Source organism: Balaenoptera musculus, chromosome 16 (assembly GCF_009873245.2).
Source record: "Balaenoptera musculus isolate JJ_BM4_2016_0621 chromosome 16, mBalMus1.pri.v3, whole genome shotgun sequence".
NCBI classification, from domain to species: domain Eukaryota; kingdom Metazoa; phylum Chordata; class Mammalia; order Artiodactyla; family Balaenopteridae; genus Balaenoptera; species Balaenoptera musculus.
Genome location: NC_045800.1, coordinates 25757308 through 25771407, shown reverse-complemented (window position 1 = coordinate 25771407; position 14100 = coordinate 25757308). Strand labels below are relative to the sequence as shown.

At 49.8% G+C, this 14100-nt stretch overlaps 1 protein-coding gene across 1 annotated transcript; it reads right to left on the bottom strand.

Moving 5' to 3' along the window:
- CALHM3 (calcium homeostasis modulator 3) lies at window positions 1-12573 on the bottom strand. Its single transcript, XM_036829294.1, has 4 exons — window positions 12557-12573; window positions 3664-4089; window positions 1742-1997; window positions 1-33 (listed from the first exon to the last, which is right to left on the bottom strand). Exons 1-4 carry the CDS (start codon window positions 12571-12573, stop codon window positions 1-3), a joined length of 732 nt encoding a protein of 243 aa, XP_036685189.1.
- Between the last annotated feature and the right edge of the window lie 1527 nt (window positions 12574-14100).

The window sequence follows — 14100 nt, the reverse complement described above, 5'->3', positions numbered from 1 at the left end:
TTAGCCCCAGTCCTGGATGGACTGAATCAGAATCTGCATTTAACAAGAGCCCAGGTGAACGGTGAGCACACTGTAGTTTGTGAAGCACAGCTTTAGAGCACACAGGGGGCCACACCCAGAAACTCGGCCAGAGATTGGGCTATTTTGGGGAAGGAGGCCAACAGGGGTTAGGTTGCCCCGCCTTGGGCTCCCCATAGCCTGGAAAGCCCTCAGACCCTTGTCAGAGCGGGCATTTTACATGGGGACACGGCCAGGGTCCTTACAGTTCTCTGAGGCTGGAGACCCCACCTGGCCAGCTCCTCGCCCTCCCCTCTGCCCAGCCAAAGCTATTGTGACATCGCTTAAGACCCGAGCAACTGTGTGGACCTGGAGCAGAGATATCACTCCTCTAAACCACAGACATATTTGAATCCTTATCATTTGCAGATGTGATTAACAAAGCTCTCTCATTTGGCCTCTTACAAGGTCCTCCCCTACCCCCACTCCAAATTTAAAATACTTGTGTGAGTATTTTACCTGGAGGAGCATTTAGTGTGACTGATCATTTACACCTGAGTCAGGACTTAAACCCTGGTCTGACTGAGAATTCTACACTCTTTCCAGGGAACTAGTGAGAGCCTACAGTGTTTACATCCGTAGGAGACATCAAGGTGAGGAGACCAAACCTCCATTTACTTTGCAGGAGAAACTGAGGCCCAGAGGGGAAGGAACATGGCCAAGGTCACAGTCTGAAGCATCCTGAGCACTGGTCCTCTCTCTGCCACTCCACGGGCCTGCATCTGCCACAAGCCTGTCCTGGCACCCCAAAGTGCTGGGTTGTAGCTCCAGTGATGCTCTGCAGGTGGTGGGTTCATGTAAACACTTTTTGGGGAACACAGCCCAGGCTGGGCTCTGGGAGTGGTGGAGGTGGAATCTGGACCCTGGGCTGGGGATGGGGCTGGGGTTTGTCCCCAGGATAATGGATTCTGTGCCCTGTGGGGAGCCGGACATTTGGGGAGCCGGCATTGTAGGGAGGTGGATGAGGGGGTTTGGAGGAATGGCACTTCAGATCCCTGCCTGGCCCATTACAAACTGTGACTTTGGCCTTGTGAACTAAACTCTCAGAGCCTCAGTTTCCTCATCTGCAAAATGGGATGATCATGATTGCATCCACCTCATAGGACTGTTTTTTTTTTTAAAAACATCTTTATTGAAGTATAATTGCCTTACAATGGTGTGTTAGCTTCTGCTTTATAACAAAGTGAATCAGTTTTACATATACAATATGTTCCCATTTCTCTTCCCTCTTGCCATAGGACTGTTTTGAGAATTAAATGAAGTAATGCATATGAAATGCTTAACAGTGCCTGACACATATGTGCTTAATAAATGGTAATTAGTATCATATTTCTGAGGAGTGGGCAGAATGTGTGTATGGGGTGGTGGCAGGGTAGAGCAGTCTATCTCCAGTGTTTTCCTGCCATCCAACTTGGGGATGAGCCTAGTGGACTCCCGGAGGGTATGAGCACCTGGCATCCACCCTGGGGTGAGTCAGTGCTGATGGCAGAGTCCCCACGTCCTAAGGCCCAACACTGTCCTGTGTATGGGTCACACTCCTGATCCCCCCAGGGACCACATGCTCCATGGTTGTGCCTACAGCATTGGGAGGGGCTTCAGGAAACCATTTGTACCTCCTCACCCCAGGCCCCTCGGAACCAATGCAGGACATTTCCCAGGGCTGGGAGAGGACCACCCGAATTACCTGTGACAGGCACCGCAGGTAGCGAGACACTGCCTTCCGAGCGGGGCTGTCCCTGACCAGCTCATCTTCCTTGCAGGGCACCTTGGCCAGAAAGAGCTGCACCTGGCTGGGGGTCATGTTGGCAAAGTCTAGAAACTTATCGGGGTCCACGGAGCTGCTGAAGGCATACACGAAGCACTTCCCATTGAGGAGAGCCAGCAGGATCCAGACAAGGGGGGCGGCCAGTGCTCTCTGCAGCACAGAGGAGAACATATACCTGGGAGCAGAGGAAGGAAGGGGGCACAAAGGGCAGCCAGAATTCAGCTGCAGCAGGAAGGCTACAGGGGAGATGCAAGGACGGACTTCCCAGGAGGGGGGATATCCCAGGTGTGATTACACCAAAGGAAGGGCTACAGGTCCGAGCAGCAGAGGGCAGGGAAGAAGCAGGGCTGAGGGTCCTGGGAGTCTCAGGATTGGAACACTGGGGAGCTGGTATTCTTCCTGCTCTAGCTTTCTGGCAGACTCTATTGGTGCCCTGCCCCGGCCAGAAGCATCTAGAGCTTTGGTGGGTAGTTCCTATTCATATGGAGGGCCTGAGAGCTTCTGACCTCAACCACCTGCATGGCTCTGCCTGGGGCTTTGGAGGAGTTTCTGCTCCCAGAGGCGCAGGCTGGAAGCGCTGGAGGGTTCATGTCCCCAAATCAACCTTCAATCCAAGAGGGCAGGGCCTGGTGGATAAGAACCCCAGCCCAGTGAAGCTGTACCCACTAGACCCCAGAGGAAAAGGTAAAGGGCACACTTAGTGAATGTGACCCTCCCTGCGTGGCTGAATCACAGGGAGCATGGAACCCCTGGGGAATGTGAAACAGAGGCCGCTTGTGCACAGAATGCAGATGTTTTTAACTTGGGTTGTATACAAAAAATAAGATGATGTGTGCTGGCTAGGTGTGTGTGTGCAAGGCCAACGAATTATAAATACGTTGTAGGCAGGGGCGGATCCAGCATTTTCTATGGGGGCAATGTGGTTAGAAGGTGGAACCCAGGACTTGTTATGAAGTTACATTACATACCCTTGAGAACACCTCAGTTGTCCATATCAAAGAATAGGGGAGAGGAGGAGATGGTGAGTGAGCTAAAACCCATCAAGCCCCTCCTGCCACTGCCCATGGATCTAGAGCACTTATTTTGTCTAAAACAGTCAGGGCAACAGTTCTGGCTTAGGCTGTGTTTGAATCTGAGCCTCTTCTTCGCTGTGGGAGCTCAGCCTAGTGAATCATCCTCTCTGTGCCTCAGGTCCTCCATCCTTAAAAATGGGTCCAAGATGGGAGCCGACCCAGGGCCGAGGTGAGAATTCAGAGGTGCTGCACACACAGCACTTGGCACAGAGCTTGGCTCCCTGTGGGCCAGGGAGCACTATGAATCGCTAAACTCAATCAGCTGATCAGGGCACCGACCAGGCGCGAGGCTCTGAGGACACTGTGATACAGCAGATGAGGTCCTTGCTCTTGGGGAGCTTGCAGGAGGGGGTACGCAGCCTTCAAGCCAATGATGGCTCTCGTACAGCAACACGGCTATGCACGTCATGGGATGGTCCTTCATGCATGTGGGGAGTTATAATCCATGACCAGCATGACAGATGTGACCTGGATAATTCTTGGGAATCCTGTATCATTCATGCGTCTCCAGCACTGGGCATGGAAAGGTGACAGATGGCAGGATCAGAAATATCTGCTTCCAGAGTGGAAACTGGCAGATCGGTCTCTGTGAACTGATGATGCCTTGGGTATCATTTCCTAGGGGAAATTAGGGTGCCTATGGGGGTGGGTGGGGGAGTTCTGACAATACCCACGGGGGTCACTGGGATTTTGGCACCTGGCAGTGCCTGTGTGGTTGGGAGAGCCCCTGACAATGCCCGCGGGGAGCTGGGCGGGGTGGGACCGCACCTGATGATGCCTGGGTCCTTCCTTCGGTGCCCCGCAGGCCGGCGCCACTCCTCCACCATCACCACGGACTGCCGGTTGGCCGGGAGGCCGCAGAGGAAAAGGGCAACTGGGGGCTTGAGCAGCAGGCCCAGGCCATAGAGGGCATTGTAGCGCGCCAGGCAGGGGCAGTTGAAGTCGACGGAGGAGTTCAGCTTGACTGTGACCGCGGCCAGCAGCAGGCAGATGCCGTTCATCACCGACTCGGAGCTGGGCTGGAAGTGCTGGAAGAGCGTGCGGGGCTGATCCGTGGCCGGGCCTGGGTAGAGGGCAGCTGCGGGTGGCGAGTGGCGGGCGGGCGGGGAGGTTTCAGCTGCCTTCCTGGTCAATGCCAGCCGCGCTGGGGGTGAGCCCGGGCCTGCGGGAGGTTCTTCCTTGTCTTCCAAGGGCCTGAGGGGACAAGGAGGAGGCGGTGTCTAGCCAAGGAATGTAGGGCAGAGCAGGCTCTCTCCACGAAGGCCCCCTGGCCAGCCCGACTGCCCCCCACTGCCACTCCCCTCCTCTCTGGGGGGATGAGTCACTGCTCTGGGACCAGCCAGCCCAAAGCACCTCTAGGCAGAAGGTCTCCACCCTGTTCCTCCATCCCTCCCCTCTTCAGGATTTGGATACTGATGGCTGACAGCTGGTGGGGCTTCCCGTGGGGGGACAGGCAAATTCTGGGTGTGGTAAGGCCACGGCACTGATGGAGCCAATTACATTTTCTTGTCTTGGTTAAAAACATGACCTGACTCAGCTGAGCCCAGGGAGATTTCACATTGGCTTTCATGCTGGGAGAAACCACGAGGGGCGCCTTACCCTACCCGAAGCCTTCCCGGAAGAGAAGTCTCTTGAGGAGAGTTTAAACCACGTTTCAGTGTTTGCCAGGGCTGTGGAATGGAAGGGCTTCCAGACAGAGGGTACCGTCTGGGCAAGGGCATGGAGGTGAGAAGCAGCCAGGTGTGGGTAGGCAGTTTGGGGTTGCTTGAATGTAGTGCCAGACAGGGGGTGTCGGGAGAGGGCACAGGGGGTGCTCAGTGGGTGCCTGCAACCCTTTCCTCCACTTTATTCTGCTGCCCTTCAGCTCTGGCCACCGACTGGCCCAGGTCTCCCTAAAGCACAGCTCCCACTACATCACTCCTTTGCTCAAGTGTGACCAGGGCCCCCTCAGCTTCCTTAGCCTGGTGTTCAAGGCCCTCCTAGCCATACCCAGACATGTCCTCCCACCTCCATGCCTCTGCTGATGCCTCCTCCCCCTGGAGAACCCGCGCCGCTTCCTCCCACCTGCTCTTCAAGAGGCAGCTCAGATGCAGCTCTTTCACCAAGACGCCCCTGGTGACCTCAGTTCCGTGGAAACCTCTCCCCCCATTTGGCCCTTGGAAAGGCCGCCCCAGCCTGCTTCTCCTCACTCCCAGGTGTGGAGGTGGGTCTCCCAGCTAGGACGGGACCTGCACCCACACCTGCCCGTCCCTGCAGCCTCCAGCAGGGTGCCAAGCAGACAGGCAGATGTTTGTTCTCTGTGACGTTGACACTCAGACCCCTTTTTTTCATCTCTAGCTCTGTCCTCTCTGCCCACTCCTTGACCTGTACCTGCCTCCCTGTCTGCTCCTAGGAGGTGAATGGAATGTAGGTCCTGCTCTTATCTATCTCTCTTATTCTGTCCCTCTTTCCATCTCTAACTCTACCTTTCTCTGTGTGTGTGACTCTCTGTGTCCCTCACTGTGTTTCTGAGTCTTTCTGTATGTCCCTCTGTCTCTGTCCCTCTCTCTGTGCGGTGGCCTCTTCCTATCTATCTTTCCCTCCTCTCACCTGCAGCCCGCCCCGTAGCACCCTTGTCTTACTGGCCCCCGGTCCTGACCCTGGCAGCCTGACTTGGTGAGCAGAGTGGAAGCGGCCACAGGAGCCCAGGGCTCTGTTCCTGGGTCACAGATCCATGGGCTTGGCCTGAAGCCTGGGCTGGGGGTGGGTGAGGCTCGGGCTCCTCCTCAATCTGCAGCCCTCTGGCTCTCTCACTCCTAGCCCAGCGCTACCCTTGAACACAGGAAAACCTCAGGGACTGGGATGGCCTTGACCCTGCTGGCCCCTGCCCTGCTCCATCCGGCCTGGACCAGTGGGCACCTGGGACTCCCAGTGATGCCATCAGCAATTCTTCAGACCCCGGGTCCTCACAGTCATGAGTGCCACTCCCCAGCCCTCTGGAGCATGTGAAGTAAGCGTCCTTCTGGATCCTTCCCGGCCCAGAGGCCCAGCAATGCCCTCCAGTCTCCACGGAGCCCGCCTGGACTGCAGCAGCTGCACTGACCACCCTTCTTCCCGTATTTTCAAACAACTTGTAGAAAATGGAAATGTCGCCATCTTTTTTTTCTGATTAAACACACCATTATGAAACATGAAAAAATATCTAATATAAAAGTATCTCCATGACTGCAACCCCCCAAGTCTCCCTGTCACTGCATCAGTGTGTGTCCTTCCAGACTTGTTGCTGCCCACAAGGGCACGTGCTGGCTGGCCCGCCTGGGAATCCTCGGGAGACTGCCAGGGACGCTGCGAGCGAAGCACTGGGTGCCCCGCTCGCCCAGGAGCCCTGGGGTTGCTGGGGAGAGGCAGCTCAGGCTGCCTCTGGGACTCCCACCTGAGGCCAGTCTCTCTCTTCTCTTAACCTTCACGACACAGGACTCACTGTGTCTCCGTTCCTCTGAGAGATGACAGCCCAGCAGCTTGAGGGACCCGTGGGAGGTGCAAATGAATTTTGTGTAGATCACTTAGCCTGTATTTTAAGTCAGACCATCCCCAACATGTCCTGCAAACTTCCTAAGTATCTGTGCAGTCTCCACCTCCGACGAGGTAGCGACAGCCGGAAACCCGGAAACCTGGGTCTTAGATCTTATCTGTATTGTACCCAGTCCGTGTGCTAGTCCAGGTCCTGTGAAACAGGATGACGTGTATGCGGGAAAGCGGGGAGGGAGCGGGAGAGGGCGGGAGCGCCGTCAGAGGCAGCGAGTGTGACTCTGCGGGAGGAGAGGTGGGGGGCGTACTGGAGAAGCCCTTCAGGCCGCTCCTTGTCCTGGGCTCCTAACTAGCAGAGAACCGCCAGCACCAGCACAGTCCTGGCGCGGGGCCTGGAGAGGTGGGGGTGTTTGTCCCAGGTCACACAGCCTGGTGGGGACAGGGCCAGGAAGGAAGCTGGGCTCCTCCTCTGTGCCTTCCAGCCCTAGTCACCCTCTGGGCTGCTGGCAGGAGAGGGAGCTGTCCCGCCCAAGACCCCTGCTTCTCAACCCTGAACCCCAGGGCTGGGCCCCGCACCGAGCACGGAGGGGGAGAGAAATGGGCTGGGTGGGTCTGAGCACCCCTCTCTCCCATCCTACTCTCAGGGAGGGGCGGGTGGCCAAAGGACCCCCAGCTGCTTCTAACCTAGGGGTTTTTCCAGAAGAGAATGGACAGTGTTTCTGGGGGAACACTGCAGGAAACTGGGACAAGGTCTCTCCCAGGCCAGCCTGCTCACAGCTCCAGCCTCTGGGAGGCGAGATGGCCCTGCCAGGTCAGCCTGAGTCGTGTGACTGCGCCGGCCCTTGCTGGGTATTTACTGGAAAACATTCAAGCAAAGAAAAAGGCAAGAAGGAAGCCCACCACGACTTAAAGGGCTATTACCTCTCGGAGTGAGCAGGTGGCTTTACATTAAACAAAAATTCTGCATTTTCTAAATTGCCTATTTTATAATAATGATTTTTAAAACTTCCCAATAAAAATCATAATTATTTTTACTGGGAAAACTCACAGGGATTCAGGGACAAGGCAAAAGGAAGGACGATCACCTTTTGTTGCCCGGAGGCCGGGCCTGATATACAAGGAGAGGCAGAAATCGAAGAAAAATAGGAGAAAGATTTATGTTACTCCTGTGTGTGGAAAGAATATTAACTTGTAGATCTGCTGCAGAATAATGCCTCAGATCAGATTTTCTCAACTTCCTACCCTACCTCGGGGCTCTGCAGCTGTGTTCTTCCGGATCTTTTAATTCTGGGACATTTTTTAAAAAGTCAGATTTTCATTTTAATGCTGACTTAAATCTATTTAGCAGTTTAAAACACGTGTTAACTTGCAATTGGGAGATCTTTATACAGCAAGTCTTTGGTTTCTTTTTTTCTCAACTTGGGGTCTTGGAGATATATTCTTGGGGGTCCTCCATATTTTTATTTCCTTCGAAAGGAATCTGGGTATTTGAGAGATACTGGCTTGACTGTTCTTGGAATCCCTGTGATGGAGAGAGCTCCTTAGGACAGGGTGCCCCCTACTGGAGGAGTCAGTGTGTCTGATGTGTGTGTGTGTGTGTGTGTGTGTGTGTGTGTGTGTGTGTGGTGTGTAGCGTGTGTGTCCTCAGAAATACAGGCGTGGCTGTGTTTCTTCTTTCTGTATAGAGAGCACACTCTCCCCTGGAGTTTCTTCAGAAGGAAGACACTGGGTGCGTGTCCCACTTCTCTCTCAGGACTGGGAGGCTATTGTTCCCTCGCATCTCTGAGCTGTGGTGCCCTCTCTGTCCCTGAGAGAACTTTCTCTCTTCTACCAAATGACAGAGGCCTCTGTGGGATCCAGGGGACAGGCCTTTCTGGTCTTCTCTGGCAGACCTGGCTGAAAGCAACATGGCACTTCTGTGGGCTCCACTCTGGTGACTGTGTAGAGCCACATGGCCTCTGAGCGGCTGAAAAGAGAATGAAAAAAAAGGGGGGAACTCTGACACATGGCATTGGAACAACTGGCTAATCATTTGGGAAAATGTAGGTGAATTTCTTCACAATCAGAGGCTAGGGAAGGCCTTTGTGATCAAAGCACAGAACTCAGTAGCTGTGAAGGAGAAGATGGATGAAGCGGGCCTCATAACTTCTGTGGGCAAAATGCCAACCAGCAAAGTGAAAATAACAAAAAACTGAAAAAAGGCATTTTCCACACACAAGCCACACAAAGCCCTATTTCCTTAATTTGCAGAGGAATCATATAAGTCAATAAAAAAAGAGGATCAATCCTATGAAAAAATGGGCAAAAGATGTGAACAGGCTATTCACAGAAAAGGAAAGACAAGTGGCCCCAAATCCTGTGAAGATTGTAGTCCTCATTCTTAATTAAATATGTATCTGAACAAGCAGGTGCCTTTTTAAACTAAGTTTTTAGAAACTAAAAGATAGATATTACCCAATGTTGATGAGGGCTTAGGGAAATAGTCACTTTCATACACTAATGGTTGGAGTACAAATTTGTACGAATTTTCCTAGAACAATTTGGCAATATATTTAAAGCAAAAATTTAAATATACGTGCCCTTTGACCTAACAATTACATAGCTCTGTATTTGCCCTGTGGATAGATTTGCAGAAATAGCCAAGATAAACAAGCAAGGATGTTCATGATAGCTTTGTTTTAATAGCAATAAAACTGGAAACAACCTGAATTTCATCAATAGGGGATGTTTAATAATTTGTTTAAATAAATTATGGCACAGCCATAAAGTGGGATCTATGCAGTCATTAAAAGAATGAAGCAAATCTATGTGTGTTCATATGAAAAGAACTCTAATAGATTCTAAGTTTTTTTTAAAAAATGTAGTTTAGTACACTGTGCATAGCATAATCCCTTCTGAGTAAAAATGATATAAATATGTAAAAGTTTTGGTATTGTGCATACACTTTTTGCTGGAAGGATATATAAAAAATGTAGACAGTTAATACTATCGGGTGGTAGCACAGGGGAGACCTTTATTTTCTTTCCAGTTTATACCTTTCTGTGCTGTTTGACTTTTCAGACAATGTACATATGAACTTTATTTTAAAAAGATCAACAGAAGTATTCTGGGCAGGAGATTTATGGATTTTAAAATATGTTTCAATATGTAAATAGATAAACATTTAAAAAATAATAGGATTGAAATATATGACTCACACAAAATAAAATAACCAAGTTCAAACCTTAACATTCTTCTATACTTTAATTTTTGGTTCTCACCCTACAGGTTACAGAATATGGAACAGTTGCATTGGTTCACAATACATTTTTAACTCCTTTCTCAGAAGAAGAAACAGATAAGCCTGGTTTTATAATATTTTCACCTTCTTTTAAACATGACTAACAATCTATAAAAATGGATTTTCTGATCAAAGTGAAACGAAGTGGTTTCCAGACCCTGTGAGGGGGGCGGGTTTTCTGGTGTGGAGGTCCTGCCAGCGGTGGCATCAGACATGGATGTCGGGCCAAATGCAGAGACTTGGGGGCAAAAACAGGTGAGGTGCTCTTGGGGGAGGGGACACCCATCCAGCTGGAGTTTCTGAATTCTACTCTTATTCCATAAATACGAAAGTCAGAGTAACCCTCGGCAACCCCCTTTTCCCTGTTGCCTGCGCCCACAAGCTCATGAGACTTCTGAGACGTGTTTGGGAGAGCCCTGGGCCAGGAGTGGCAAGTCCCAGTTCTGAGGGTAATTGGGTGCATTGGCTGCACACCCTCAAGCTCTGGCCACATGACAACAGCTGTTCACTGGGCATCTGCAGAGCCCACAGCTAGGTGCTGTGCCGGTGCTGGGCACGCACAGGTACCTACCTCAGGTACCAGACGCAGGCAGTGGGGCATCGCAGTGCGAGCTGGGGCTCTCTGAAGAGGACCTCCACTTGCCTGAAGTTTGGGGAGTTTCTCTCCGTCCTGGGAGAGAGTGTCTGTGATGGGGAGGGCTCTTCTGCTGGAGATCCAGTCTCAGGATGAAAGATGAGAAAGTGGCTTCAGTGAAGCAAACATGCCCAGAGGGTAGCATCTGGGTGGCTAAAGAGTAGGGCTAATTCTTCATTGACATATTTTCTTTATAATGAAGTGGTTAATGGAAGCTATAAAGATATATTTGCCCCCCCAAATTCTCTTCCCGTTTTGAAACAGGAAAAGAGCAACCTGTAAATATTTTAAAGGTGTTTTGATTGACTTCGAGGACCCCCTACCAAAGTTTGCCAGAGACAAAGGGGAGTCTAATGGAGGTCTAGCGCCACCTAGTGGTGGCCAGAGAGAACTTGAGAGGGACAGGAGGGAAGAGACACTGGGACACAGAAGCCCGCTCACCTGGCTGAGAGAAAACTTTCCACAGGCTGCTCTCATTGGAAAGAAGTCCCCCTGAGGCGCCTTTGGGTGAAGGGTGAAGGCCGGAACAAGCGAGCGCCTCTGGGGCGTCTCTTGGGAAAGGAGGGTAGAAGTGGGAGGCTACCCTGGCAGCAGTAGTGGAGAAACGTCTGTTGCCTATTCTGGGTCTAGGGATGAAGGGCATTTGAACTGACTGAAGGCTGTTGACTTACTGGAGATGTGCCTCCTGGCTCCTATGTGTCTTTCAACTTTTACTATGAAGGAGTTTTAAATTTTTATGTGGTCCTATTTATCATACTTTTCTTTTATGATTCTCTGATCTTTGTAACGTTCTTAGAAAAGCTTTCCTACCAAGTAAAGGTCATTTAAAACATCTATGAGAGAAAGAGGATGCTGGGGTATTACACTCACTTTGAGCATTTTTTTTTGGAGTTCAGTTTTGTTATTTTTAAATCTATTTCGTGTTCATTAGTGGCTATGTGCTTCCTGGCTAACTTCCAGAGAGCTGAGCCAAAGCCCCTGGGAGTCTTCAGGGTCTCTAGGGTGGGAGGAGGCTGGCTCAGGAACTCAGGGAGGACACCTCCCCTGCAACAGGTGTCTTCCTCAGGCTGGCACCTAAAGGAATCCCAGCCTAGGGCAGGCATAGCATCGCAGGGATTCGGACTCAGACCGTCCTAGGGCTGAACCTCAGTGCTTCACTTATCAGCTCCTAGTCAAGTATCTTAACTTTCCTAAGCCTCAGGATTTTCATTTGTAAAATGCGGATGCTGTTACTGCTGCTGCTAATAATAATAATAATAATAGTAGCTACTTCATAGTGTTATTACCAGGCTTAAATGAATTAATACAGATGAATTGCTTAGACCAAGGCCTGGGATGTATGTCTATGTGCTCCATAAATATCACCTGTCAGTATTACCTAGGCCAGTGGCCCTGAGATAGGTCAAGGGATGCTGTTTGAAATTACTAAACAAATTTCCCAAACACGGATACATGTGGCCCTCTTTCTGGTGTTGCACATTTTTCTTTCAGCTTCTTGCAGGGATCTCCATCTGTCCTTTTAGATGCAATCTTAAGAATTGCCTGGTCTCAGGCCTGGATTTTATCCATAGGCACTACAGGCCCAGGACTTAGGCCTAGGTGCTTTCTAAGGATCTGCTTAAGACTGGAAAAATTATTACTGGCTCCAAATTATGAAAGGAAAACTTCAAAATCAAAATTAAGAAATGTTTACCTAAATGTCTATAAAACAATGTTGTATCAACTTCATTAACTGTTAAATGAGTACTCATAAATATTTCATTATATTTGAAGACAATTGTAGGTTTTTCTCACTTGGCAAGAACTCCAACACATGCAAGATTGTTTAGAAATAAAACCAATTGTCAATTCAGTGAGTTCCTTTTAGTCCAGCGATTTCAAAAGCCAAATTTACAAAAATCCTTTCAAAATGTTTAAGACAGGAAAATTATGTTTAACGTGGGGTGTAGTATATTTTACTCTGTTTGACCTTATACAGTTAGGCACCAAAGATAAGAGTTTGGGGGTCTGTGAAGATCTTACGATTAGTCCCGGACCTAGGGGCTGCCTCCCAGGAGGCAAGTCTGTCTGTGGAGCAGAGGAGGGAGCAGGTGTTCCCCCTCCCTGTACAGCCACCTCCTGCCCTACCTTCCAACGTGACTAGCCCTGCCTGGGTGGCAGCCTGCGCTGGTCTGGCCCCATATGGTGTTCAGCTTTCCCCAGGAAAGCCTGCAGGCATTCTTTAAACATTATCCTCTCACCTAGAACGCATGTCCATGTTCACAGTTTCCCAAAGGATGATCAGTTAATGATCTGCATGAGATTCTACTGAACCAGAATCTCTTGGGGCAAGGCCCTTGAATCTGCATTTTTTTAGACGTTCTTCCCCTGTCCCTCCCCCTGTAGATGATTCTGATGCATGCTGAGTTTGAGACTCATCAGTCTACAGTGTGTGTGCACTACAGGAGGGGGGGCAAAATGATCCAGTTACAAAAAACGGATTTTATTTTTTAGAGCAGTTTTAGATTCACAGCAAAGTTGAGTGGAAGGTACAGAGATTTCCCATATACCCTCTGCCCCAACACATGTGTAGTCCCCCCCATTATCAACATCCTCCACCAGAGTGGTACATTGGTTACAACTGATGAACCTACATTGACACATCATTATACCCCAGAGTCCAGAGTTTTCATGAGGGTTCATTCTTGGTGACGTACATTCCATGGGTTTAGACAAACGTATAATGTCATGTATCCACATTATGGCATCACACAGAGTATTTTCACAGCCCTAAGAATCCTTTGTGTTCCACCCATTCATCCTTCCCTCCCCCCAACCCTTGGCAACCACTGATCTTTTTCCTGCCATAGTTATGCTTTTCATACAGTATGTAGTCTTTTCAGATTGACTTATTCCACTTCGTAGTGTGCATTTAAAGTTCCTCCATGTCTTTTCATGGCTTGATAGCTCATTTCTTTTTAGCGCTGAATAATATTCTACTGTCTGGATGTACCACAGTTTATTTATCCATTCACCTACAGGAGGACATCTTGGCTGCCTCCAACTTTTGGCAATTATGAATAAAGTGGCTATAAACATCCACATGCAGGTTTTTGTGTGGACATAAGTTTTCAGCTCCTTTGGGTAAGTACCAACGAGTGCAATTGGTGGATCATATGGTAAGAGAATGTTTCGTTTTGTAATAAACCACCAAAATGTCTTCCAAAGCGGCTCTACTGTTTTTATTCCTGTCAGCAGTGAATGAGAGTTCCCGTTGCTCTGCATCCTCACCAGCACTTGGTGTTGTCAGTGTTCTGGATTTTGGCCATTCTAATAGTTGTGCTGTGGCATCATTGTTTTTTTTTTTTTTTAATTTTATTTATTTATTTATTTATTTTTGGCTGCGTCTTCGTTGCTGCGCCTGGGCTTTTCTCTAGTTGCGGCAAGCGGGGGCTACTCTTTGTTGTGGTGCGTGGGTTTCTCATTGCGGTGGCTTCTCTTGTTGCAGAGCACGGGCTCTAGGCGCGCAGGCTTCAGTAGTTGTGGAGCACGGGCTTAGTTGCTCCAAGGAGTGTGGGATCTTCCTGGACCAGGGCTCAAACCCGTGCCCCCTGCATTGGCAGGCAGATTTTTAACCACTGCGCCACCAGGGAAGTCCTGGCATCATTGTTTTGATTTACATTTTCATGATGACATAAGATACGGAACATCTTTTCAAATGCTTATTTGCCATGTGTATGTTTTCTTTGGTGAGGTGTCTGTTAACGTCTTTTGGCTCATTTAAAAAATTGAGTTGTCTTCTTAT